Source organism: Numida meleagris, chromosome 4, assembly GCF_002078875.1.
Source record: "Numida meleagris isolate 19003 breed g44 Domestic line chromosome 4, NumMel1.0, whole genome shotgun sequence".
Lineage (NCBI taxonomy): Eukaryota > Metazoa > Chordata > Aves > Galliformes > Numididae > Numida > Numida meleagris.
The window spans coordinates 96,777,892-96,803,724 of NC_034412.1; the positions used below are offsets into that span (position 1 = coordinate 96,777,892).

Genomic DNA, 25,833 nt, shown 5'->3' on the forward strand with positions numbered 1-25,833 from the left:
CGCGAGGACGCGGGGAGGAAGCGCGCCGATAACGCTCATTAAATTTATAGCCACGTTGCGCCGTAATGTTTAATCAATGTTACGTGACTGTGTGCTGCAGCGCGGGGTACAAGTTCAATGCAAGGTGAATCTTGTCTGAGATAATCTGAAAGTTCACGCGGAGGTGAAGGCAGCGGCAGCTTCGCGCAGACCGGCTCGGGGTGAGCGAGAGGTCACCTGGGTTTTTTGGGTGTTTTTTTTTTTTTTAATTTTCCCTCTTTAATGTGTAAACAGAAGAAAAAAAAAAATGCAGCTCGCAAAGGACTTGGCATCGTCCGAGCAACAGGAAAAATAACAGCGGCGTGCTGGCCCCGTGGGTCGGTGCCCGGTGAGCGCCAGCTCCTGGCTCTGGGGCTGGGGACACGACAGCAACGCCTTTAGGGACAGAGAGGTGTCACAGTGGGGAAATGGGGGACCCTGAGTGCTCAGGGTGATGTTTCATATGCTCCCAGCTCTGTCCCTGTCCCCTGTATGGGGCAGGTGAGACCCTCAGTCCCTCTCACTGGGCTGGGTGTCCCTTCTACTGGGCACCTGCTGGGGCTGGGCTCACCTGGGAAAGGGGCTTGCTGGTCTTGTGGGGATGCTGCAGGTCGGTCACTGCTTGCTGGGGCTGCATCAATCTGGGATGTTTGCCCCTAGAAAGGTGTCACTGCACGCGGTTATTTTGGGTAGGGTCCATGGTGGAGGCATACACCAGCCTCGGTGTATTTAGGGGATTCTGTGCTTTTCTTCGTTAGCTCTTCTCCTTCCTTATCCAAGCATCCCAACCTGCAGCTGAGCTCTTTCTTCACACTTCCCCCCCAAACAGCCCATTTGGAAGCACGGCTCAGGCAGGACAACTCCGATAAGCTCCGAAGCAGAGGTTACCAAGCTCACTCCCCTCGTAAATCCCCATTTCCAACCTTCCCCTCCTTTCTGCTGATGCAAGCCCCGGGGTTGCACTGGAGAGGCAGCCAGGGGCCGGCTGTCAGCTGAGAGCCACAGGTGCTGCTCCACCAGCGCCAACAGCAGCTCCGGCCACGGGAAAAATGCAAGGCACGAGACGGGAAGAGACAGGGGAGAGCCCTCCAAAAGATGTGTTTTTTCCTTCCTATACAAATACCTCTTCGGTGACCACGTGCACGTGTGTTTGCGTTCATTTTCATTAGTTTGGAGAAAAGAAGGCTCCAGGGAAACCTCATTGTGGCCTTCCAGTACTTGAAGGGAGCGTATAAACAGGAAGGGGAACGACTGTTTACGAGGGTGGATAACGATAGGACAAGGGGGGATGGTTTTAAACTGAGACAGGGGAGGTTTAGGTTAGATATTAGGAGGAAGTTTTTCACACAGAAGGTGGTGACGCACTGGAACAGGTTGCCCAAGGAGGTTGTGGATGCCTCGTCCCTGGAGGCATTCAAGGCCAGGCTGGACGTGGCTGTGGGCAGCCCGGTCTAGTGGCTGGCAACCCTGCAATCAGCAGAGGAGTTGAAACTCCTCTTTGAGGAGGAGTTGAATCTTTGAGGTCCTTTTCAACTCAGGCCATTCTGTGATTCTATGATATGATTCTATGATTTTCTATCATTTTGTTGCACTTTGGCACCATCCCTTGGCTTTCTCGCCCGGACTGTGGAGGCAGGGAGGGTATTGCTGTAGACCGTGGGTGTCCATCCTTTTGGCTGGAGTGAAGAGGAATTGTCTTTGGCCACATTGTTAATGTAGATAAGTAACAAAAGTTCTTTTATTTTATTCCATTTTCTATTAAAACGTTAAAAAAAAAGAGGGCAACAAAACCATAAAACTGGTGGGTGGAACACGTATGCTGTTGACGAAGGGTAACTGAAGGCACAAAGCCATTATCTCTCAACACTGAGCACGGGGTTTTCTACCAATAGCAAAACCAACTTCAAAACCACAAAATGCTTTTGTTCCCTCATCACTTCTAAGAATAATTGCCTACAGCACAACAACCTCAGGAAGCTGGGCTGAGTGTTTTCATAGAATCGTAGGATGACTGAACCGTGGAGTAGTTGGGTTGGAAGGGACCCAAGAGCCCACCCATCCCCATCCATGGGCTGGGTGCCCCCTGCCAGCTCAGGATGCCCAGAGCCCCATCCATGGCTTTGGGCACCTCCAAGGGTGGGACACCCTCAGCTTCTGGAGGTTTTTGAAAAATGTGGAGATGTGGCACTGAGGGACATGGTTAGTGGTCATGCTGGAGTTCACTGGTTGGACTTGGGGATCTTAGTGGTCTTTTCCAATCTTAATGATTCTATGATTCTCTGGGCAGCCCATGCCAGTGCCTCACCACCCTCTGAGTGGGGAATTTCCTCCTAACATCTAACCTAAATCTCTTCTCTTTTATTTTAAAGCCATTCCTCCTTGTCCTATCACTATCTGCTCCCCTGCTGCCACCCCTCCATTGATGCAGCCCTGGATTTCCCAAGCCTTCTGCCCCGTATTCCCGTTACCTCCATCCCCACGGCACCGGGTGGTGAGGAGAAACCATGGGAATGTTCTGCAGGAGACATCCCTGCATCGGCAATGAATCTCCCTTTGTGCTGTCAATGGAGACGCAAGGCGTTGTTCAATAGCAGTCCCTCGAGAGCGGCTCCCGGCACTTTCTGCTTCCTCTTGGCCGCTGCCCAGTGTTGTCTCTTTGTCCAGTGCATCGTAGCAAGCACTGTGCAAACTTGCGAACCTGCAGGAAGAATCTGATGGGTATAAAGAATTATTTTTACGGGCGCACGTTGGCTGATAAATCCAGCGTTCCAGTTTTCTTGTGTACCTTCTACCTGTTCATAAAATACCCCCATCCACTTGTTTACCACCGCAACCGAAGCATCACCGTGCCCGTGTTTTTGCACCGAATATCTGCAGCACGTTGTTATTCTTTCAGTTGGCATTGCACGGCGCTTTACGATAGCTGGAGAGATGTGGGATTTCCCTAGAATTCGGTCCAGCCTTCCCGGCACGCAGCACTCCAGCCGGTGACTAAGGCCACGGTCCTGCCCCAGCAGAGCCAGCAGGCGCACAGACGGAGCTGCAGGGACTTTCCAGGAGCCCTCGAGGCTGTCACCGTGCCGTGACGCGTTGATCCTCCATGTCCCCACCCTTCGGTCTTGTGCTGACCTGAGAGCGGCATTTTTGGTATCTAAATGGGGGCTGTAAGAAAGAAGGGGACAGACTCTTCAGCGGGGTCTGTTGGGATAGGACATGGGGAAACGGTTTCAGACTCAAAGGGAGGAGATTTAGATTGGATATAAGGAAAAAGTTCGTTATGATAAGGGCTCTGAAGCACTGGCACGGGTTGCCCAGAGAGATGATGGTGCCCCATCCCTGGAGACATCCAGGTCAGGCAGGATGGGGCTCTGAGCTCCTGATGGATCTTTGGGTATCCCCGTGCATTGCAGGCAGTGGGACCAGATGGCCTCTAAGGGTCCCTTCCACCAAACCATTCTGTGATTCGATGATTCTGCTGCTCCACATCGATGTTGTTGAAGTCCAGCAGCATTCCCCAACTCTTTCATGTGCTCTGGTGTTGGAGGCTGGGAGACGAAGGGTTTTCCTCCCAGAGCCCATATTGAACCCCAAAGGGATTTTTATTGCCCTAAGTTCTGGCATCAGAAATGCAGCATCCTTCAGGTTACACTGCAGCACGATTGTAAGATTTTAACGAGACCTTTGGAATAAATCTCTTCTAAAAAAAAAAAAGAAGAAAAGTCAAACCATGCAACTGCACCGTTAGTTTGAAATGGGTGCAGAGCTGGAGGTTTTCCCCCTAATAAACAATGAACATTTGCAGATGGAAAAGCAGAAGACCTTTCTGTGCACATGGAAAGCTTTTTGGAGACCTTCCCCTGGGAGCCTGATGTAAGAAATGCAGACCTATAAACAGGCAATAGTACAAGCCTGAAAATAACCCAGACTGGACAAATAAGGGCTTTGTCGGTCTCAAACCTCCTTCTGTTACATACTGTCCCTTCTGCCATAAATCTTTCCAGATTCTTCTCATAGTTCTTTTTCCAAGAACTTTTACAGATAGCAGAAAAGCAAAAAAAAAAAAAAAAGATGGAAAGATAAAAATTGCTGCCTTAACTCGCAAAATAAATCCAGCTAAGGTGCGAGGTGAGGAGCATGGCGTTGGTTTTCTGCCCCTTCGATCTGAGCAGCGAGGAGGAAAGACAGCCCCAGGTGGGACCTCTGCAGGGATTTGGGTCTTCAGAGAGACCCAGGCAGGATGGACAGTGCTGCACCTCCAATCTAAACTAGTTCCTTTGAGTCTTTCTGGTAAGCACCTAAGATAAACCAACTTCCCCTGGCCTCCGTGTGTGTTGATCTCTTGCTTTGTGCATCCTGTTGGCTTGTGCAACCAGTGCAGCATTAGGTTACTGCAGTGCTAGGCACTCCCTTGCACTCCTTCTTTAGAAAGAAGCTTACTTTCCAGTGAGATCGGTGACAAATCTACTGCTGCTTTCATTTAGGCCACGATTTTACCCTGTGTGTCTTTCACAAGTAAACGAGCAAACATCATGTTCCAATTCCCAGTGCTTTTTCTTCTTCGTGATGCTCTTGCCCAAACCCACGTCTCCCCATGGGGTCGAGTATTTCTTTCTCCTTTCAGTATTACTTTCCCACGAGGCATAATTGCAACCTCACCAAAATAAATGATTTTGAATGTAGTTGTCTGTGGCTGCTGGTGTTGGAAGCTCCTTGGGCTTTGTGCTCTGTAGTTACCAGCTGGCTGGCATCAGGGGCTGAGCGGCCAGCCATGGGATGGTTGTGTGCATGGGCATGGGCAAACAGGGACTTGGCACTGGGTTGGATCCAATGGTTTCTTCTGCTTTTCATGGAGATATTCAATATTCTTAGCTGGGTCCCTCTGGGAGCAACTTGTCCCTTCATTCAGGCAGGTTTAGTTGCGATGCTGGTAGGACCCAAGCCTCATGCTGTCATCTTGTAGCAATGGAGCTGTGGTGGCAGGTCATCAAAATATGCTTTTTAAAGAAGAGATGTAGGTTTATAAGCCAATGATGTGATCTCTTGCAAGCTGAAACATGGCTGCTTTGTAGAAGGTGTTGGGTCAAGGCTGTTCATTCTGTTTGCTGCCTGCAGTGGTGCTAGGGGAAGAGCATCAAACTTGGAGGTTATTAGGAAAAGAAGGGAACGTGGTAACTGAACTTTTTAGAACTGAGTTCAGCTTGGTTCTGAAAATATCCCCTCCTTCTCTCCCCAAAGCAAGAGCAGTTGGTTGTGAACTGGTGGCAGGGGCCAGGACTGCTGCCTCCAGTTGGGAAACTCCCAAAAACATCACGATGCGCCCATGCAGAAGATGTACAACTCAACGGAACAGGCTGCCCAGAGGAGTGGTGGAATCACCATCCCTGGAGGCATCCAAGAGACATGTAAGGATGTGGTTAGTGGGGATGGTGGGGATGGTTTGATGGTTGGACTCCATCGTAGACATCTTTTCCAACCGTAATGATTCTATGAGGTTGTGCTGGATGTGTGTTACAGCCATCTCCTGCGTGTTACTTTTGGGGCATTGGTCTGAATCCCCACAAAACCCCCCACCAAGGACATCCCACAGCCACTGCAGGCACCACCCAGCCCATCTCCTGCAGACGCCGGGCTGTCTCCTGGCCAAAGATGCACCATGTTAACTCCAGCTGCCCGAGCTCAAGCTTGATGTGAGAAACCTGAGCTAATTGCATTTTGGGTTGTTCAAACAGGTCCCGAGCTGTGCACCACAGAAAAGCAGAGGGAAAAGGACTAAAAGGGGTGTGGGATTTCCCCGAAACTGGGCTTTTATAGGGTGGTTTGATTCTTTCTTGGATGCTTCCCATCCATCATTGGTGGTGGGTCTGCTGATGCTCTGGACAGCGCTGTTCAAGCCTTCTTGATGCTCTCTCCCATTGCTGAGAGTAAATATCGCAGGGGATAAAAAGGGAAGGGATGTTTGTGTGGGGGATGCTGTGTTTTTACTGGATGAAGGGTTTCAGGCTGACCTCTGTAGACCTTGAAACGAGGGGAGAGTTCCTCTTCAGGACGGGGTTGGTTTCCCTTTCACCATCTGGTTACTGCGTAGCTTTGAGACTTGTGCCAGCCTGCCTCTAGCAATGGCTATTTTATAAATCTATTTTCATAAATACCAACAGTTTAAGCATGAACCTGGCCTGGAAGAGTCAGGATATTAAAAAGCAGCGGGGCTGGGGCACAGGGGAAGACGTAGCCACGATAGCAGAGGCAGCAATGGCACTTGGCACTGTAACAGAGCCGAGATGCGTGTCTCTCACCCAGCAGGCATTGAAAATACCTGTGTCATCCGTTCTGAAGGGGAAAAAGTTAGCAGAGCCAGGTGTTGCTTGAAGTCAGGGAAGGTTCATCTGTCCTGCAGTGGTTCCTGGCCTTTCTGTCTTAGTGGGAAGAGGTGGGGACAGGTTCTCGGGGCCGCATGGTCCCGTGTCAGCTCAGCCCTGCAATGTCATCCTGAGTCTCTACTCTGTGCATTGCTTTTCACCTTGAATCTCCCTTTCCTGCCACCATTTTCAGCTCGAGGCACCGTGCATCACCTCCCAGGTTTGTGCGGAGCCCACGGTGACGTAGGCACCGGATTGCATTCCCAGTGCAGCCGTGTTGCTTGGGGCTTTAAATCTATATATGTGTGTGTGTGTGAATGCATAAAACCAGATTGTTTTCCAGCACCTTTCTTTTGGAGCCGCACTCAAACCGCTCTGCCTTTCGCCATTCCTTATAAACACACGCTGGAACACAAACAGCTCTCCTATGGAAAATGTGTGTTTTGTGCAGCACGTCTGCAGCTCTCAGAGCTCATTGCATTTCCCCATCGCCGCAGTAAAAGCTCCTTTTTTTTCCCCCCCCCCTCTTCTTTTCCTTTCCCCCAGTGTGCGAGCTGTCGACTTTGATTTATAGCCTTGAAGAGCAGACTCTGGTTTGAAGAATTAATGGTATTTGCATATTTTATTTGGAATCTCCCCTGGAAGGCGGCTGCAGCCGTGGAGCTGCCCAGCGCCGCCGTGCAGACGCTTTTCTCCTTTCCTTATTATTATTATTTTTTTTTTTCCTGGTGTCATTCAGATTTAGCAGCAGAGGTGAAAAGTTTAAACAGTAAAAGCAATAAAACCGCATTTATGTGACAGATAAATCGCCCGGAGACAGCTCCCTCCCGCAGCACCTCTTTCCCCAGGCTCCGACCTGAGCCCTGCAGCGCCCGCGGTGCTCGGCCCCGGGCACCCTTGGTGCTGCTTGTGCTGACAGCATCCAGCAGAAGGGGTGCAGGCACAGAGCCATAAATCCATCCACCAGCATCAGGAGCTGGTGTGCGGGGAGCGTGGCCCTTCCACGGTCCAGCCTGGGTGGGTTTGTGTTTAGGACGGTGCTTGTTTGGAATCGTAGAGTCATGAAGGTTGGAAAAGAGCTCTGAGATCCCCAAGCCCAACCCCAATCCATCCCACCGTGCCCACTGACCACGTCCCTCAGTGCCACATCCCCATGGTTGCTGGACACCTCCAGGGACGGTGACCCCACCACTCCATGGGCAGCCAGTGCGAGCGCCTGACCGCTCTTTCAGAGAAGAAATGTTTCCTAATATCCAGCCAAACCCTCCCGTGGCCATCACCTCTCGTCCTGTAGTTGTTACCTGGGAGCAGAGGCCGACCCCCAGCTGGCTCCAGCCTCCTTCCAGGCAGTTGCACAGAGCCATGAGGTCTCCTCTGAGCCTCCTCTTCTCCAGACTGACCCATCCCATTCCCTCAGCCACTCCCCATCACACTTGTGCTCCAGACCCCTCACAGCTCCACTGCCTTTCTCTGGACACACTCCAGTGCCTCGATGCCTTTCTTGTAGCGAGGAGCCCAAAAGTGAATACAGCACTTGAGATGCAGCCTCACCGGTGCCTTTGCATACTGTCTATCACAGCCCCTCGTGCTTTTATCTCTTAATCTTCCCATAACCCACGTCTAACCTTCACCTTCTTATTTCTGCCCCCAAGAACTGCTGCCTGGCTCCCTGATGGGCCGGCCGCGCACTTTCATCAGAAACAGCTCGTGCTCCATTCTCCATGCATCGCTAAAGGCACACTCAGACCCCACAGCAAAAGGACCTCTGTGCATCGGGGGAAGGATGCAGCCCCTACAGCTGTGCCCAGAGCAGGGCAGACCTGCTGGAAGAGCTCTGGCCCCGCAGCGCTGGGTGGAAGGAGCACATACTCCGGGCTGCAGCTTTAGGGTGCCCTTTGGAAAAAAAAAAACAAGGACTCCCAACAGCGTGCAGCCCTGGTTTGTGGCTGACCTGCAGCACAAAGCCGCCCGGGACCGCGGGCTGGAAGAGCCCTCCGAGGTCCCGGCTAATCCTTCCCCCCCGCCAGCGCGGGGGATTGTTCCCGACAGCTTCTTTTCTTTGCCCTGACCTACATAGTCAAAAAGAATCTTGTTGCACATTTTTGTTTTGTACCTTGAGGTCTTCGAGGAGCCAAATCCCCGTCTTTGCCGGGCGGGTTGCGTTGTTAAACAGCGCTGGAGCCTCCAGGAAAACCATGGAGACGCGGGCACAATGAGCCCTCTATGGCCCTCGCCTCGCCTGGGGACGGCCACGGGCAGACAATGCCGCGGGGCCCTTCCTCGCGGGGCGGGCGCCGGGACGCTCGGCTGCCGCCGATGAAGACGTCGGCGCTTGGCAGCCCTGAGCCACAATAGAGCGGTCACACGGACAGGGGGAACCGTGGCCGCTTGTCATGAGCCGCGCGTTCCCCTCCATCGCTGCCCTTCTGCACCGAGCGTGGAGACAGTGCAGAATGGCCCCTCTTTGGGATGGTCTCGCGTTGGGGAGTGATTGGGTTTTGGTGGCTTCCATCTGAAGATCTGATGGAATCTACGCACGTTCTGCGTAGATTTCCGGATCGTTGGCTTCTGTTTGAATGGATGCTTCGTTCCTGTTTGGTTTGGTTTGGTTTTTTCATTTCTTTTGCTGATTAACCCCCAGCCAATCCAAGGTATTAAACCAGCGGCGCCCACGTTTCCCCATCGTGGCGTAGGACGTCTCAGATTCAATCTGTCCATACCCAAAAACACAAGCGCTGTCATAGAAACATAGACTCATAGCATGGTTTGAGTTGGAATGGACCCTTAAAGGCCATCTGGTCACACTCCCTGCAGTGCACAGGGACACACACAGCTCCATCAGGTGCTCAGAGCCCCATCCTGCCTGACCTTGGGTGTCTGCAGGCACAGGGCATCCACCTCCTCTCTGGGACACCTCCCAGTGCCTCACCTATTGTAAAACACTTCTTCCTCATATCCAATCTAAATCTCCCCTCTCTGTGCTTGAAACCATTGCCCCTTGTCCTATCACAACAGACCCTGTTATAACCTTAAAAAGCAGATTTAAGCACATCTGCACCAAGGTTTTTGAAAACCACTTCTTGACAGAGCTGGGACTCCCACTGACTGCTGAGAAGTAGGAAAAACCATGGGTAAATGCCTCCATTCATTCTCTTCCTGTATCTCCAGTATTACCTCTGGTATACTAGGGGACACGGTTTAGCGGGGTTGTGCTGGTGGTGAGTTGGACTGGGTGATCTTGGAGGTCGTTTCCAACCTTGGCGATTCTATGATTCTATTCTTTGATTCAATCTTGGAGTGGCAAACATGTCTAAGATCATCTAGTCCGACCAGCAGCCCGTCCCCACCACCATGACACCACCAGATGTGCTGGATGGGCAGTGTTCAGAGGTCAGGGAGGATGTGAGCCCACTGTGGTGTGGGATATGCGGGAGCTCTCCCTTGGGTTTGCTGCCCTTGGAAATCCCAATGAAATCCCATTGATGAAGAGCATCACAGCTATTTTTGGGTTCTGCCAGCAAGTTCCTTGGGGTGTCTCAGTCTTCATACCCTCCAGTAGGGTAGCACAGCGTGCATGCAGTATGGCTAAAGGAGGTTAAGACCGCAAAACATGGCTTTTCTGGTTAACACCACCTGCCCAGGACCTTTGCCATGACTCAGATAAACCACCTGCTCGCTCACCACCTCACTTTTGTTTGTCTTTTTTCCCTGCAGCTCCTGGATCTGTTCATCCAGTGGGACTGGTCAACATACCTGGCTGACTACGGGCAACCCACCTGCAAGTACCTCCGGGTGAACCCCACCACAGCCCTCGTCTTGCTGGAGAAGTGAGTGCAGACCCCGACACTTTGCAGCCCCAGATGAAGCTTTCAGAGCAGTGGGAGTGCTAACAAAGTCCTGCTTTATCCCGCTAAGCTCCAGTTTTTCTATCAAGAGGCATTGATTTGGTTAAGGTCTTTTATTTTTGCTGCATTCTTAGGCAGAGTTTTCCTCGTTCTGTGACGGGCTTCCACTAGCATCTCAGGCTAGCCCCCAAAATCATATGAAAATGGCCATCCTGCAGGCACTTATAGCCCTGTTTTCTGGTTCCATCGAGGGGATTGTATGCTAAAAGCCCAGCTATGGGATGGAGGCAATATCTTTAGGTGACTCCAAGGCTCTTAGAGAGGACAGGACACACGTTCTCTGCTAAGGGTGAATCTGAGCTTCGCTGAAGCCTGTGCTTGCCCCAGGAGGTAATGTGCAAGCCAATCCTTGAGCCCCAGCCCTGGAGCTGTGCCGAGAAGCAGCTGACCCCAGTGGTCACCTCTGTGTGTCCTCTGTGCAGATATGAGATGGACCCTGGAGCTCAAGAGGGGAGGGTTTGGCAGTCCTGTGAGCCCAATCCACGCTCTGAGCAGCTCACAGTCAAAAACTCCAGACTTGGAAAATCCCAGCCCACATGGTGAACTCGGGCATGGAAGCAGCATGCTGGCTTCAGTCCCAAATAGTGGGGTTCACTGCCCTGGTAACCCCTCCAGCAAGTACCTGCCAATAGAGGCAAGTGCCACCAGGTCACTCGTCCTCACCGGGTCACTTATCCTCAGCAGGAGGATCAGCCCTGCTCTGCCCCTTTGCGTCCATCGCACCTCACCAGCTGATCTGACAGCAAAGTAACAAGCCCAAAATAATCATTCCTCATTTCCCAAGCAGCTCATTCCATGGCCACTCCATCGCTGGGTCTGGCATGGAGGAGTGGGCAGGATGTATGAGCTGGCGGTTGGGTTTTGGTGAGGTTTAACGTGAAATCAGATCCTGGGGTGGAATCTGAGTTGTTTTTTGGAGTACCTCTCTCTCTCCGTTGCATGCAGAGGAGGAGATGCCCAGTTTGGTGTTGGGGTTAAGCCTTTAGAAGCCTGAATTTGGAGCACTTCGAGGCTTTGGCACTGGGTCTGTGCTGTCTGCAGTCCACTCAGCGGCACCTCCTCCCTTCCCACGGATGGGGATGGCTCATTTCACATCAACCCACAGCACCCAAAGGCTGCCAGTCTGCACCTAGGGCCTGCACTGGAGCACTGTGTCTATGCAAAGCTTTTTTATACACTCTAGCAATATTTTATGTGTACATCATGCAATGCGTTGCATTATTTGCAGTACATTTGCAGCCCCCCCTCCGTGGTGTAAAAGTGTGAGGTATATTCCAAGCTATCCCTAAAACAGATTAAAAAAAAAGCTGAAAGTTTGGACACGAAGCAGCCGGGTTGTGTAACTTGTTCTCATGATTATCTCTTTTCCTAATCACACATCTCCCGTAGGATATCACGAGTGTAAGTATGCTGCTTGCTTGGGCTTTTACCCTCACCTTGCAGTGACTTTATTGTTTGATTTAAATGGAGCACTAAATGATCTAAATGCAAGCTGCCTTTGAAACAGTTCCCTCTGGTAACTCTATCGTCTCGAATGCACTAATTAGAACTAAAAGAGGAGCTTTTACTGCCTCGCTTCTTTTTTTTTTTTCTTTTTTTCTTATAGATTAATTTAAACAAAGCTTGGCTCTATTGAAGGCGGTGTTTGTTGACAGGGGTGGGGACAGCATTGAGCTCTCTCTTTCCCTTCCTCTTACTTTTAATTCCTGGGCCAGCACAGAGGGACTGCATTACACAACCGGCCTCAGCTGTCCTGGGGCTCTGCAGGCACAAAAGTGTGGATCCCCCAAAGATCTGCCTCTGTTTCCAACCTGTTCTTGGTGTTGGGATGCACGGCTCTGTCTGGAATCACGTTGCCCAGCTCTTGTAGCCCATGGATGGAGAAGAATGAGGCTGGCACATGGCACCCCAATATTGACCTGTGATGGTGGTGAGGCACTGGAACAGGTTGCCCAGAGAGGCTGTGCCCCATACCTTGAGGCATTCAAGGCCAGGTTGGATGGGAACCTGGGCAACCTGATCAGAGGGTTGGCAACCCTGCCCATGGCAGGAGGTTGGAACTAGATGATCTTTGAGGTCCCCTCCAACCTACACCATCCTATAATTCTGTGAGTCTACGATCAACCTGGCTTTTCTAAAGGGTATTTCTCCATCCGTGGCCCCGTGCCTCCAAGCTTCCCTCCCAACCCAACCACCTGCTGGGAGCCCCTCGTGCTGACACCATCACCTGGAGAAGCCCTTTGCACCCTGCTCCATCCCTGCAGGCATGCACGGGCACAGGCTTGCTCTTGCTCTACGAGCAGCATGAGCCCTGAGCAAACACGCTGCGCCCCAGCCCTGCTCCCTGACAGCAGCACTAATGCAGCTGGTTGGCACCCAGCAGTTTTGTAACCCTTTTCTCTATAGAAGAAGATCCCTCACACCTTGGGTGACAGTTGGGTGTCGGTGGGAAATGCCCACTGCACACAGTGGGGAAGCACACACCCGTAGCTGCTGCAGGACTTTGTGTTCTGCAGGCAAGTTCCTCTCCGGGGAAGTGGGGCTGGTAGCAGCTTGGTGCCTCCAGATCCACATGGGAGATACCAGCAGCTCCTGTCCCATCCCGTTTGGGATGGGGTCAGTGCATTGCCAGCAGTGCTTTGTCACCCCAACCCGATGGCTTTCTCCTTGCAACTCCTTCCCAGTCGTTCAAGACACCCAAAGATTTCCTTGCATAAAACATGGGGTTCTTTAGAAATGTTTCATGGAAATAAATCTGCACCTGGGCATCTTCCGTGAGATATTGGGGCTGCCAGGGCAGAGGATGCCGTGTGTTACCTATGGGTATCACCGGGCAGAAACTCAGTGCTTTTTTGCCAATGGATGGCCATGAGTGGAGGTTTCTCAAGGTCCAGGTTTGCTTCCAGCACAGCTGATGTCCCTGCACAGCCCCTGAGGTGGAGATGGAGCTCAGAGCTCCATGGGAAGGTGTTTGAGGGAGGAGTGGTGTCCTGCAGCAGGGTGGCAGTTGCCAAAATTCCTGATGCAGCAGCACCTGTAATCTGTGCGACTCCAAAATCCCTCTTTTATATGTGGCTCTTGCAGGGGAGCAGCCGAGAAAGAAAAAATGAATAAGTAAAGAGAAAGGAAGAAAAAAAAAAACAGCTTATTTTGCTGAATAAAATTGCTCCAAGCTATCTGGTTACTGTTGGGAAAGCAGCTCGACTGTAATCCTGTGCCTTTGGGCACTTGTAACTATAGCCAATTAGCCTTTGGGATGAGGTGGTTATCGTGTTTTCAGTTCCAAGCTGGATGGTTTTTGGAACACTTCAGATTCCCTTTGGCTCCTTTTTATGAAGACTGAAGCACGGAAAACCGTAGATATTTTTTTTAATCGGTTAAATGGGCTCGAAGAGGTTTGTTTTGTGCTCTGATAACACAAAACCCTCAATCTGATAAAGTGCCGTGCTGTCAGGGCCCATCATCTCCGTGTCCCGGTCACTCTATGCTTCATTGAGGTACCCAAAGCTGAAAACACAGGCGGATCTGGCTCATCCAAAGCCATCTGCCTCTGCCAGATCTGATTTACCGGGAAAACCGGTTACAAATTGGGGTATTATGGAGAGCGCTGCCGGCTCCAACCCAGTGGGCTGCGTGCTTGGAGCCCCATGCCTTCAGGCTCTGCTGATGTTGACCCTTATGGGGTGGTTCTGCTACCCAGCACACGCCCTGCTTGAGCCATGCAATGAGATGCTGGCCCCCAAAATGCATCTGCGAATGCAAACGTGCATGAACGCCGAGCTTTGCATGCCGGAGAGGAATGGAGCTGCCCCAGTGTCAGGGGTTGGACTTGATCATCCCCACAGGTCCCTTCCAACCCCTTTGATTCTGTGTTGTTCTGGTCTTGTCCCAGCACTCTGCCGTGTTGGTCCTGGGCTTGGGGACCTCATGGAGATCGATGCAGTTGAAGGAAATACAAATCTCCGTGAGGTTTGTAAACTGGGGGAACCGGTGTTGGATTCCTTCCTTGAACATCGTGTCAAGTCCATGAGTCTGAAACTTTAAGGCTGCCCCAAAAGCTGCATCTCTTGGCCGCATGCAATGCACCATGTCAAAAAGAATCATTAACGCTGTGGATTTTATGCTAACTTTTTTAATTTCCCGGCCCTCCTAATATTACAGCACTCTCGTTTACCACATAAAGAGATTGGAACACGTAAGGACATTCTGGATGGGGCTATGAGCACCTGGTGGAGCTGTGGGCGTCCCTGTTCACTGCAGGGGAGTTGGACCAGATGGCCTTTAAGGGTTCCTTCCAACTCAAACCATTCTATGATTTTATGAAGGGAAGGATGAGAGGTGTTTGGGGCTCGGGCTTGGTGCAGTGCCTTGGCTTTGAGGCAGGTGACACGAGCTGGGGTTGGCCCATGGGGCGGATAGAGCTTGGGGCTACACCCAAGGTGATGATCTACAGATCTACAGGTCTACAGGTCTACAGACCATCACCTCCTCGCTCTACCAGCCACGAGGTTCTCTTGGTGCACCCACAGCATCACCACGTGTACCGTAACCTCTTTGTTCTCCGCGCAGGATGCGGGACACAAGCCGGAAGAACAACGTTTTCGCCCAGTTTCGGAAGAACGAGCGGGACAAGCAGAAGCTGATAGACACAGTGGCCAAGCAGCTCCGCGGCCTCATCAACAGCCACCACTCGTGAGGGACCCACAGCCTTCCACACGCCCGGACTTGGGATCCTTCTTCAAAGAGAACAGATGTATTTTTGTATTCTCCTGTATAGTAGGGATGAAACCCACCCTTGTGACACAAAACGTTGTTAAGCAATCCCGGGGCAGGTAGGTGGCACGCTGGTGGAGCGGAGGTGGTGTCAGCAGTCACCATTCTACACTCCTATTTTCAGGGGTTTGTAAAGCGACGGGAAAACCTGAAGCCTGAGAGAGAAGTTCACACCCAAACGATGGGTTGGTTGGGTTGGTTTCTTTCGTGTGTGTGTGTGTGTGTGTGTGTGTGCGTATGGGTTGGGTGTTTTTTTTAATTTTTTTTTAATTTTTTTTTTTTTTTTTTTGGTAAGCCAAATTCAAAGAATTGGTTTGACTTCGTTTCGTTAAGTTATTCAGCTGCAGAACAAGGGATCACGAGAAATACAGGGAGGAGTCGTGGTTTCAGGTTCTTCTCATGGGCTTTGCTCAAAGTTCAGAGGGAGGGTCGCTCAGTAGCTTGCCTTGCCAGCACGCGTGTTGGGTTTGTGCAGGAGGAGGGGCAGTGATTCCTCAGCCTCTCTCCCCTTCTGCCATAAGGGCTGATGGCCACCCTGGGTCACGGGTGGCTTCAGGGGGCTGTGACCCTTTGGTGTGCGTGGTGGCACCGCTCAGAGCTGATGCACCCCAAGCTTTGCTTCTGGGACATGGTGGTGTCTTGTGGCCCGGCACTGGGTACAAAAGGGCTTCAAGAGCTGCCTCGTTGCATGGAGTAGGAGAGATCGGGGTGCCCTATGGGGATGGTTTGGGCTGGGTGCCAGGAAGGGAAGAGTACAGGCAGTCTGCTTTGCTTTTCCTTTCCTTGCTGGTTTGCCGTGCTGCTTTCCCATCCTCCCTTCCTACTGCCACGGTGCCACGTCCCTGTGCCTCCCGCACACCCCTCCAACTTGGGGACGTCCCCCAAACGTGGGGTGCAGGAGGTGCCCCTGGATCAGCATTGTGCCCCAGCAGCCCAGCTCTGAACGACAGAGCTCTGCTCTGTGCTCCGGAGGTGCCCGTACATCATCTGCCGAAATCAAGGCAGCCTTTGAGGACCACGTCACGCTATCAACAGGATGTTAATCCCAGGCTTCAGGTTACAGAGAGAAGGGACATTTGCCCTTATCTTTTCATTCCCCTTTTGACTCTCATTACCGCAGGTGAAAGCTTATCCAGCCGCTTCCCCCACTACCAAACCCTGACGCTGCATTCAAGGGAATTCAAATCCTCATTGTGCATGGCAGGGCCCTTTCTAACACTGAGGCCATTGGCTCTCAGACCACTTATGGAAGCTGCTGGGTGGCTCTGGATCCCTGGTGGGGCTATGCTCCTCTTCAGCTCCATGCTGCAGGCTCCTGAGCTGCACAGGGGCAGGATTTGTCCTTGTGCCACCCGGCTGGGGCTGCAGAATGGGACATTTGGGCTCTTTGCTTTCTGCCCACGAGCACTTCTGGCGTTGTATTTTTTGCTCCATTCACACTCCAGCTCTGGATGCACGAAGCAGTGGTGCTTCTCTTTCCCTCCTCGTTCCTCGGCCATACTCCCTTGATTTCCTTTGGGGAAGGGTATGTGAACCCTGAAATAGGCACATTGCCAAGCAATGAGCTCGTGGGGCTTTGTCCCATCACCACAGCCTCTAGCCACCACGACCAGTGCACTATTTCCATTAATACAAGGGAAGAGCTGGAACTTGGCTTTATGGCTCCTTTCTTTGAGGGGACTGGAGGGTACTTTCTTAATGCCTCTTGGAAATATATACAAGAAAGAAGGAAGAAAAAGAAGCAGATGGATGACAGTTGTGTAGCCGGCAAGGAACCATATGATGTGACCCAACTGAGGGGACCCTCCAGTAGGGCCAAGTGACAGGGGACCAGCGGTGGCAGAAGCAGGTGGGGCCATCTGCTTTGAGCATCCTTTGAGCAACAGAGCTCAGAGATTGAAGCAAAAACCCAACGGTGGGAGGAGCAGGGAGGCGCTCAGTGAAGGGCCATCCAGTAACAAGCACTTTAAAACACTTCAGAATCACGCTGCTACGGATGCTGGCGACGGCGTAACAGAGCATCAGCGAGCTTGACAAATAGAGCACTCCGGCGTTTCCAGTTTTTATTAGTGGGAGGATAGACTGTCAAACCCAATTTCTAATAGCATTTCTCAGCCACCGACGTCGCTGCCGGATGAGGAGGTGCCTTCTGCACGCTGAGGATTTCCCTCCAGCAGGGAGAAGGGAGCAGGACTGGGCAGCATCACCTCCATGAGCTGGGGAAAGCAGCCGGCTCCTGGCTTGGAATTTGGGTTTTGTTTTTTTTCCCCAAGGAGCAGCTCCTGCACTGCATTAGATATCCCAGAGTGGCTGTGGCTCAGGGCGAGCCCTGCTCCAGAGAGTGGGGCCAGCAACTGGGATGTGTTGCTGGGAAAGCCCAGCCCAGCCCCATCAGATTCAGGGAGTTTCTGATTTCAGGAGGTCAAGCACCTAACCACAAGTCACATCACGGGCATGAAAAATGGAATTTTGGTGCTCTGGTCCTAATTAACTTTTTGTTCCGAGAGATGCAGCTCCATCCCTTCAAAATAAAATTAATCTTTTAAACAGATTGCTTAAAAAGCCCTGGAAGACGTTTAAAATCCCCTCTAAATCTCTTACTAATGACTGGTATCCTCTGATACGGATGGTATTGCTTATGAGGGAAAGGTTGTTGCTATAAATTTGTGATCTGGGGGGAGGCAGGAGCAGAACCTGCTTCTTTAACCATCAATTTGCAACCCCCGGAACAAATAATGCTGCTATTAACACTTCCATGTACATACATTGATCGTTCCTTAGGTTTTAAAGCAGTGGCTGTAGTATGGAGTGGGTGAGCCTCCCTCTCCCCCCAGCTTGGCAAACGCAATTCAGCACCAGTGGATTAAAAAGAAAAAGAAAAAAAAAAAGAAGAAGAAGAAGAAAACCAAATTAAAACAAAGCTTGCCTTCCTGAGACGCATCCACACCTCTTATTTTCCTTAAAACCTCCATGGAATAGTTTCTGGGACACCTCTAAGGCACTGAGCTGCAGAGCAGATCATGAGGGGAACAGCGTTGGTGCATGCGAGGGAGAGGAGCAGATTTCTGTCTTTTCCTGGAGCTGGAGTCCAGTGCTCTTGGAGGTTTTTGCACTTTGTTCTAAGCTCAGCCATGACCCTATCCTCCGTGGGAGCAGTTCCCCATTGTGTGTTGTGTCTGTGGCATTCAGTCTGGGGAAGGGTTGGCTGCCTTGTGCTGCTTTGGAAGCAGGAGGGTTGGGGCAGGCACCCCGTGAACCCCAGTAGCACTGGAGCATGACTCCATGTGTTCATCTGGGAGCTGAAGCCTGACAATAAATTTCAGCACAAACACATTCAAGGTGGATCCATCTGTGCGCTGAGCTGGACAAGTTGTGCATGCAAAGGATGTTATTTGGGGAAGGATTCACCCCAAAAATGCCAAATGTGGGGGCAGAGGATGTCTTGCTTCCCTTCACCTCCCCATGATGCTGCTGTTTGGCTTTCAAACCCCTCTCTTGCCTCTGTCCCCAGCCTCTGCAAGCAGTGTTGGGTCCTGCATCGTTTTCCCTGGGAACTGTGGTTCTTTATGGCATTACTCATCCATTGGCTTTTTCTGGCCTGAACACTCCCTCCTCCATCTCCGTCCCAATCTCCATCCCAGTCCCAACACCAGTCCCCACTGCTGTCCCAGTAACAACCCCAATCCCCATTGCCATCCCAATCCCCATCCTCATCCCAAACCCAGTCCCCTCCACCATCCCAATCCCAACACCAACCCCAAACTCCATCGCCATCCCAGTAACAAACCGAGTCCCCTCCACCATCCCAGTCCCAACACCAACCCCAAACTCCATCGCCATCCCAACCCCAACCCCCATCACCATCCCAATCCCAACCCCAACAGCAGTCTCTATCACTATCCCAATCCCAATCCCAACCCCAATCCCCATTGCCATCCCAATCCCCATCCTCATCCCATCTGCAGGTTCCACTACCATCTCTGTCCCAACACCAACCCCCATCACCATCCCAATCCCAACACCAACCCCAACCCCCATTGCCATCCCAATCCCCATCCTCATCCTAACCAGAGGCTCCACCACCATCGCAATCCCAATACCAACACCAATCCCCATCACCATTCCAGTCCCATCACCAACTCCAGTCTCCATCTCCATCCCAATCCCAACACCAACCCCAATCCCCATCACCATCCCAACCTCATCCCCCATCACCATCCCAATCCCAGCCCCAATCCCCATCGCCATCCCAACCCACATCCTCATCCTAATCCCATCCCAGTCTCCATCACCATCCCAATTCCCATTGCCATCCCATCCCTTGGTGCCCACTGGCTGCTTGTGTTGTTGCCTTTTCTCAATTTTTGAGGGGGAAGAGCTTGATTTTGTAAACTAATGATGTGGTGAAGACAGCTTTTTTTGCACAAGTCGTTGCACAATAAGGGGAGAAATTAGTAAATTAGGTTTAACTTTAAAGGGAACGTTTTTTTTTCCTTAAAACTCACTAGCAGAGCTACTGATTACAAACAAAAACTGACTGATTGAAAAATGGACTGCATGGTTTACAGGTTAAACTGCGTTAGAAATTAGCATGTTGACTTCGACTGTACATTTATCCTATTGTAACTTCCATTAAACAATACAGCATATAACTGTTTCAATAAGTGCCTGTGCTCACGTGGCTGTGTTACTGCTGCAAAGACACTGTCTTTGCCTTCACCTCATCCAGAAAAAGAATCCCAAATCATGTAAAGGGCCAAATTCAGCATCCCTTGGTGCAGCCAGGGGAGGTTTGCTGCCTGTTTGCATGGACTGTCCAGGGAAAATCACCCCACTGGGTCTCGTACCTCATATCACATTGGCGTGCTGGGGGCCAAAGCCAATTTTTGCCTAATTCTGTGGCTATTTTAATTGGTTTCCTGCATAAACACACATGATTAAACCCAAGCGTCGAGCAGCCACCTTCAAGGAACGTGTGTTTTGCTCTCATTGATCACATCTATATCTGCAGATGGGGGAAGTAATCCTGAGCAGGAATTAAGATTTGGAGGGCAGAGCAAAGATAATAGGCACTTCATCAAGGCAGAGGGGATTGCATTAGCTTTCCATGGGGAATCTTTTTGCCCGCTCACGCTGCATATTTACTTTCATGGTATTTATCATCCTTTGCAATATGATGATTATATTAGTGGTTTTTTTCTGGCCCTAACCACATTAAGATATTAGATTCCCCAAATATCTCCCAGCGTTGGCACTGGGATATGCAAGATGTTTGACTATGTGGCACGTTGATTAGGAAATTAAAGTGATACCAAATCAACATGACACATGCTAATTAAAAACCAGCAAACTGGGCAATCTCAGCACAGAAATCTCAGGGGCTCAGCCTCCATGGGACACCGCCATGGGCTGGGTGACACTGCACAGCTGCCCCATTGGGAGCAATGGGGAGGAACACGGGAAGGACCCAGGAGAACCTGCAATACTGGTGCTCCTGCCTTCTCCAGTACAATGGGATCTCTGCTCAAAGCAGGGCTGTCACTAGAGCAGGATAGCTAGGGCTTTACATGACCAAGTCTTGGAAACTTCCAAGGATGGACATCCCCTGCCGCGCTGGTCACCTGTCCCAGGGCTGCACCACCCTCCCAGCACAGGTTTTCTTAATACCAACCTGAGCACCCATTTGTGCCCTGCCGTGCCCTCTCTCACTGCCTCTCTCCTCTTTGCATCAACCTTCAGTGTAGTTGGCCATGATGAGACAGCAAACCCACAGCTTGGTGCAGTCATCGTAGAATATCCCGAGTTGGAAAGGACCCATAAGGATCATGGAGTCCAACTCATTCAGTCCATGTTCTGCCCCACTGCAGCTCCATTCCTGGGACTGCCTTGAGGAGGAAGATCCCATGGGCTGGATGGAGACAGGCTTATCTGACAACCTTGCTTTCCTGCAACCTCAGCCAACCTCATCAAGGAAGGAGGTGAAGAGGTAAACCGAGGTGAAGGCAAGAAGGGACAGAGGCAGGAGGAAACAAGTGTGCAGAAATATCTGCTGAAAAGTGTTTGTCTCGCCTGCCTTGATGAAAAAATAGGGAGTAACAAACCTCCCTGCTTGTGGTTGCTTGTGGATTTGGGATTCAGCTCTTTGGAGAACTCCAGCAAAAGGCAGCAGGAAAGAAAACCTTGTTGGATGATAAGTGAACTCTGAGTCTGAGTAGAGGCTGGAGGCTGTTAGGGAGCCAAAACCTTCGCAGCCAAACCCTAGGTCGATGTGGGACCAGCTAGGGGTGGCCCAGAATTCCCCATCTCATCACATGTAGGTCACATGTTGGGAACACTGCCCAAAATACCTGGGCTCACATCAGACCTCAAAACCTCTCTGGGCGTCTGCTTCTCAAAGCTTGGATTGACCACATTATATCCTGTGCTGTTGAATTGATACCATTCAGGTTTAAATCCCCACTTTGAATGAGTTTTTGCCCCAGGACACTTATTTGGAGGCCATCCAGCATTTCACTTTTCAGGTGCTTAGAGGTCTCCATCCTACCTCCTGCTGCTGTTGGTAGGCAATTTGCACTTGCTTGCTTTTCTGTCAGCTCTTATGCTTCAACTCCTGGCACTGAGGGACGTGGTTTCGTGAGCACGGTGGTGGTGGGTTAATGGTTGGAGAATCGTTGAGGTTGGAAAAGACCTCTAAGATCCCCAAGCCCAACCCCAGCACGCCCCACCATGCCCACTAAACCACGTCCCCAAGTATCACATCTCCAGGGTCCTTGAGCACCTCCAAGGATGGTGACTGCACCACCTCCCTGGGCAGCCTGTGCCAGGGCCTGACCACTCTTTCTAGATCATTTTAAACTGAAGGGCTCTTATCTTGGTGCATGACCCCATGCTTTGCACCCATCTCATCCTCCTGCCTTCGCACTGCTCAGTGGGGTTGTTCAGCTCTTCCCAGCTGATCCCTGTTGGTGCTGATGGAGTTGTGCTGGATTTCTTCTGGCATGAGTCAACATCATTTTGGGCAGGATGGACATTTTCAGGTGGATTGCATTGGCCATATTCTTCATGAGACTTCTTCCTACCCATGAGAGCAAGGAGAGGGTGGGCAGATGGATGCTGAGCCAGAAGGGCCGCCCTTCAAGGGCTTAAAGTTTGCAGGACTGAAGAGTTTAGAGCAAAAATGGAGGGTGAAAGCTGGTAGAAAGTGCTGTCATCACAGACCTGGAGAGCACAGGTGGAGGTTGTTAGAGCAGATAAAAGAAATGTGAGAAGGAAGAGAAGCAGATAGGGTGGGGGAAAGTAGTGTGACCTGTGATTTGAGTGGGTGTGGGAGCAGCTGGCAAGAAGAAGAATGGATGAACTTCAAGAGGAGCAAGCAGGAAGATATGGGAGGTGGATAAATTGCATTTGGGTGGTAAAACTGAGTCATGCAGGGGGTACCCTGGCTTGGGAGTCACGATGCTAGGAGAGGGTAAGGAGGTGGATGGTAAGAGATGGTGATAGTGCAGGGAGCACAGTGGGCGAAGGGGAAGAAGTAGGATGGGACCACTGGGAGGAAGCAGGGCTTTTCTCCATCCCTCCTCCATGCTTCCTCAGTGTTTTGTCCCAGTGTGTGGCAGCGTGTCCAACCCCCAGGTGGGATCCAGCAGCTGGTGACAGCCCCTTCATCTTCGCTGCGTGCCGTGATTATGAGCCCCACGTGGCTTTGCGGCCCTGCTAATTGCATTCTGCGGGGCAGTAATTGAATGAAGGCTCACGAGAGCCATGGATCAAAGGCAGGCACCCATCAATATCTGCCTGCCCCGCAATCCGATTAGCGGGGAGAAGGCATAAATCACGGCTGCCCCTCCCTGACCCGGCAATACTTAATGCAGGTACGGCGCCCAGCCAGCATCGGGGAAATGGGATTTGCCCACGAAAGGTTAAGCAGCACTGCAGATGAAAAATGACCACGTTGCCACATCCCCTTGGCAGTCATTCATCTCCGCGCTGCTTGCCATGGGACGAGGGGCTGCCCGAGCAGCGCTGGGGAGGCCATCATTCAATGTCATGGGGATGTGTGAAGCACTAAAGACCCTCCTCCCCGCCCCCCCTGTTGGGGCATGAGGTGGCTGTTTGGGCTCGTTAGCCATTTGTACTCATTAGCCAGCCCACAGCAGATGTGGGGTGGCTGTTTGAAGGGCTGATTTCTCCTCCTCTGGTCTCTGGCCACTTGTTGCTCCACCAAGGGACTTCTGCTGAAGGTGTTCCTGCTTCTTCTCCAGCCCCGGTCCTGGTAACAAAGCCGTGCTGGAGGGGACAGGCTGCAAGAGGCCTGGGTGGGTGCACCTCAGGCAGTCCCCCTTCTTGGGGGCCTCCTATAACCTGGGTGGTCCTAGGGGATGCTCTACAACCCCATCTCATTGCCATCATCTGATGGTCTGGCAATGTTTCTCTACCATAAGGTGCCAAAGCCATGGCTTAATACAACGCTCACCTCTTCCTGCCCCCAGAAGCTTTCCCTCTGCCCTGCCATCCTCTTTCCAAGCCAGAGCTGGGGGTTTTCCAGGGCAGAGCGTTTGGGGTGACTGGATCTCCAGGTACGTTTCTGTCCCAAAAGGATGGCAAACAGCCCCAAGCTGCACTATCTGAATGCGTCGCCCCTTTCTGCCTACCTGTGCTCTTCCACTTCCCCACAAGATCATGACCAGAATTAGAATAAACCCACAGAAGAGGAGAAAAGCATCCTTCAGGTGAGTGCTCTTAATACTGCTGGCATTGAGGGATGGAGCCCTCTGCAAGACCTGATGGCAGAAGCTCCCTCAGCTCCCACTTGAAACTGCAGCAAAAGGTTTGGGGCTCTCTGAGGCAATGAGGTTTGCTTTATAAGGGAAGGCAGATTTGTTTTCTGTGGGGATTGCCTATGTATGGGTGCACTATAGAGAGGAAGATCCTGGCTCAGGGGCTGAGGGCAGGGTGAAGGACAGCCTGCAGTCAGTGCATTTGGAATAGTGTGGGTTTGTAGCAGGCCATCAGCAGGAGGTGGAGCAGAATATGGGGCAGTAACTCTGAGCTGAGATACATCCACCTCTAAGGAGTCCTCCCACCTCTCTATGGAAAGATACATCCATCAGAGATGTAAAACTCAGCTGGGGAGTTAACCTCCTGGAGTTAACAGGTGTGGGGTCTTGGTTGGGGCTGGGTGGGCACAACCTGAAGACCTTCCAGCACAGGGCTGGCAAGGTGACTGAAGCATCTTTGTGCCTGGTTCTGGGTTTGGATCCTGTTGGATACTTCTTGGGAAGGATATTTTATTCCACTTGAAGCAAGTGGTGAAGGGAGTTACCTCAACAGCCCTTGACGTGACCACAAGTCCCTCAGAGCTGTGATGCAGCCCATAGCATCGTCCCCTGCACCTCTCAGCATTGCAAGCTTGACTTATGCAGGGAGAAATCCACACCAACCAGCTGGTCCTGCACACCCAGACCCCGGCAGAGGTGAAGCTTCAGCTTTCCTGCTCAGCTCCGGTGTTCCCCAACATCGTGTTTGTGAGCTCTGCCTGCAGCCCATGCATGTGGGGGCACGCAGGGGTAGATAAGCATCACACTAGGGTTTGGCCCCAGGGTGCTGGCTTCATGGAAAATCCAGCCTGGCTTTGGCCACCGAGCACAGCATGTGTCAGGACCGGCCTTCTGGGGTTCCTGGCACAACATTTCCCCACCAAGACTTCGGCTCAGGACCAAACCCTTCATCCCAGCCCAGGAAAACATTTCACACCTGCTCGAGTGCTTTCAAGCCACTGGGATGCTTTCCCAGGTCGGGCTGCAGCGGGGGCCCTGGGGCTGTGTCTATCCCAGCAAATTAAATAGTTCCAGGGTTCAGACACCAATTATCCTCGCTGTTAAATTATTAGCGCTCACCCAGCTAATTCTGAGACGTGGGTTCAGGAGTTTGCACAACCCCGAGTTGAGCATTCAGTGTTGGGCCCTTTGCTACGAGAAAGATATTGAGGCCCTGGAGTGTGTCCAGAGAAGGGTAGTGGAGCTGTGAGGGGTCTGGAGCACAGATCTTATGGGGATTGGCTGAGGGAACTGGGATGGGTCAGTCTGGAGAAGAAGAGGCTCAGGGGAGAGCTCGTGGCTCTGTACAACTTGCTGAAAGGAGGCTGGACCGAGGTGGGGTCAATCTCAGCAATAGGCTGAGAGGTGATGATGGCCTTCAGCTGCACCAGGGGAGGTTCAGGTTGGATATTAGGAGACATTTCTTCTCCAAAACTGCAGCCAGGCACTGGCACAGGCTGCCCAGGTGGAGTCACCCGTCCCTGGAGGTGTTCCAGAGCCGTGGAGATTCTGGAACAGAGGGACGTGGTCAGCGGGCATGGTGGGATGGGTTGGGCTTGGGGATCCTACAGATCTTTTCCAACCTGAATGATTCTAGGAACCCTTCTCAGCAGGTGGGCTGGATGTGGCCGCCCCATTTTGGCATGCGGAGGAGGATAATTCCATGGGTAATTCCATGGATAATTCCAAAGGCTTGTTCCTGCCCTATGGCCTCGGGGCTGGGGATGGACCTGGACACGCCGGGACAGCCGCGTCCTCCGTGGCCGCAGTCAGCCTGGCGTATTTACAGCTCAGATCTGGAGTTTGGGTGGCTACCAAGCACGCTGCAGCGAATACTTGAGTGATATAATTAATTTTAATTACCAACACTCATCTGCATTAACAGTAGCATCGCTTTTTTACTTCTTTTTTTTTTTTTTTTTTTTTTTTTCCAGGATGCTTATTTTTGATTATTACGGCCAGGTC

General features: G+C 51.6%; 1 protein-coding gene across 4 annotated transcripts in view; it reads left to right on the forward strand.

Moving 5' to 3' along the window:
* Positions 1–19,713, forward strand: part of EXOC6B (exocyst complex component 6B) — a 248,811-nt gene extending 229,098 nt beyond the window's left edge. For all 4 annotated transcript variants that reach the window (XM_021396671.1, XM_021396669.1, XM_021396670.1 and 1 more), the window contains 2 exons: positions 10,089–10,201; positions 14,849–19,713. In XM_021396671.1, the coding sequence (XP_021252346.1) occupies positions 10,089–10,201; positions 14,849–14,975 (240 nt within the window). In that variant the 3' untranslated portion in view covers positions 14,976–19,713. The remainder of the gene's footprint in view (positions 1–10,088; positions 10,202–14,848) is intronic.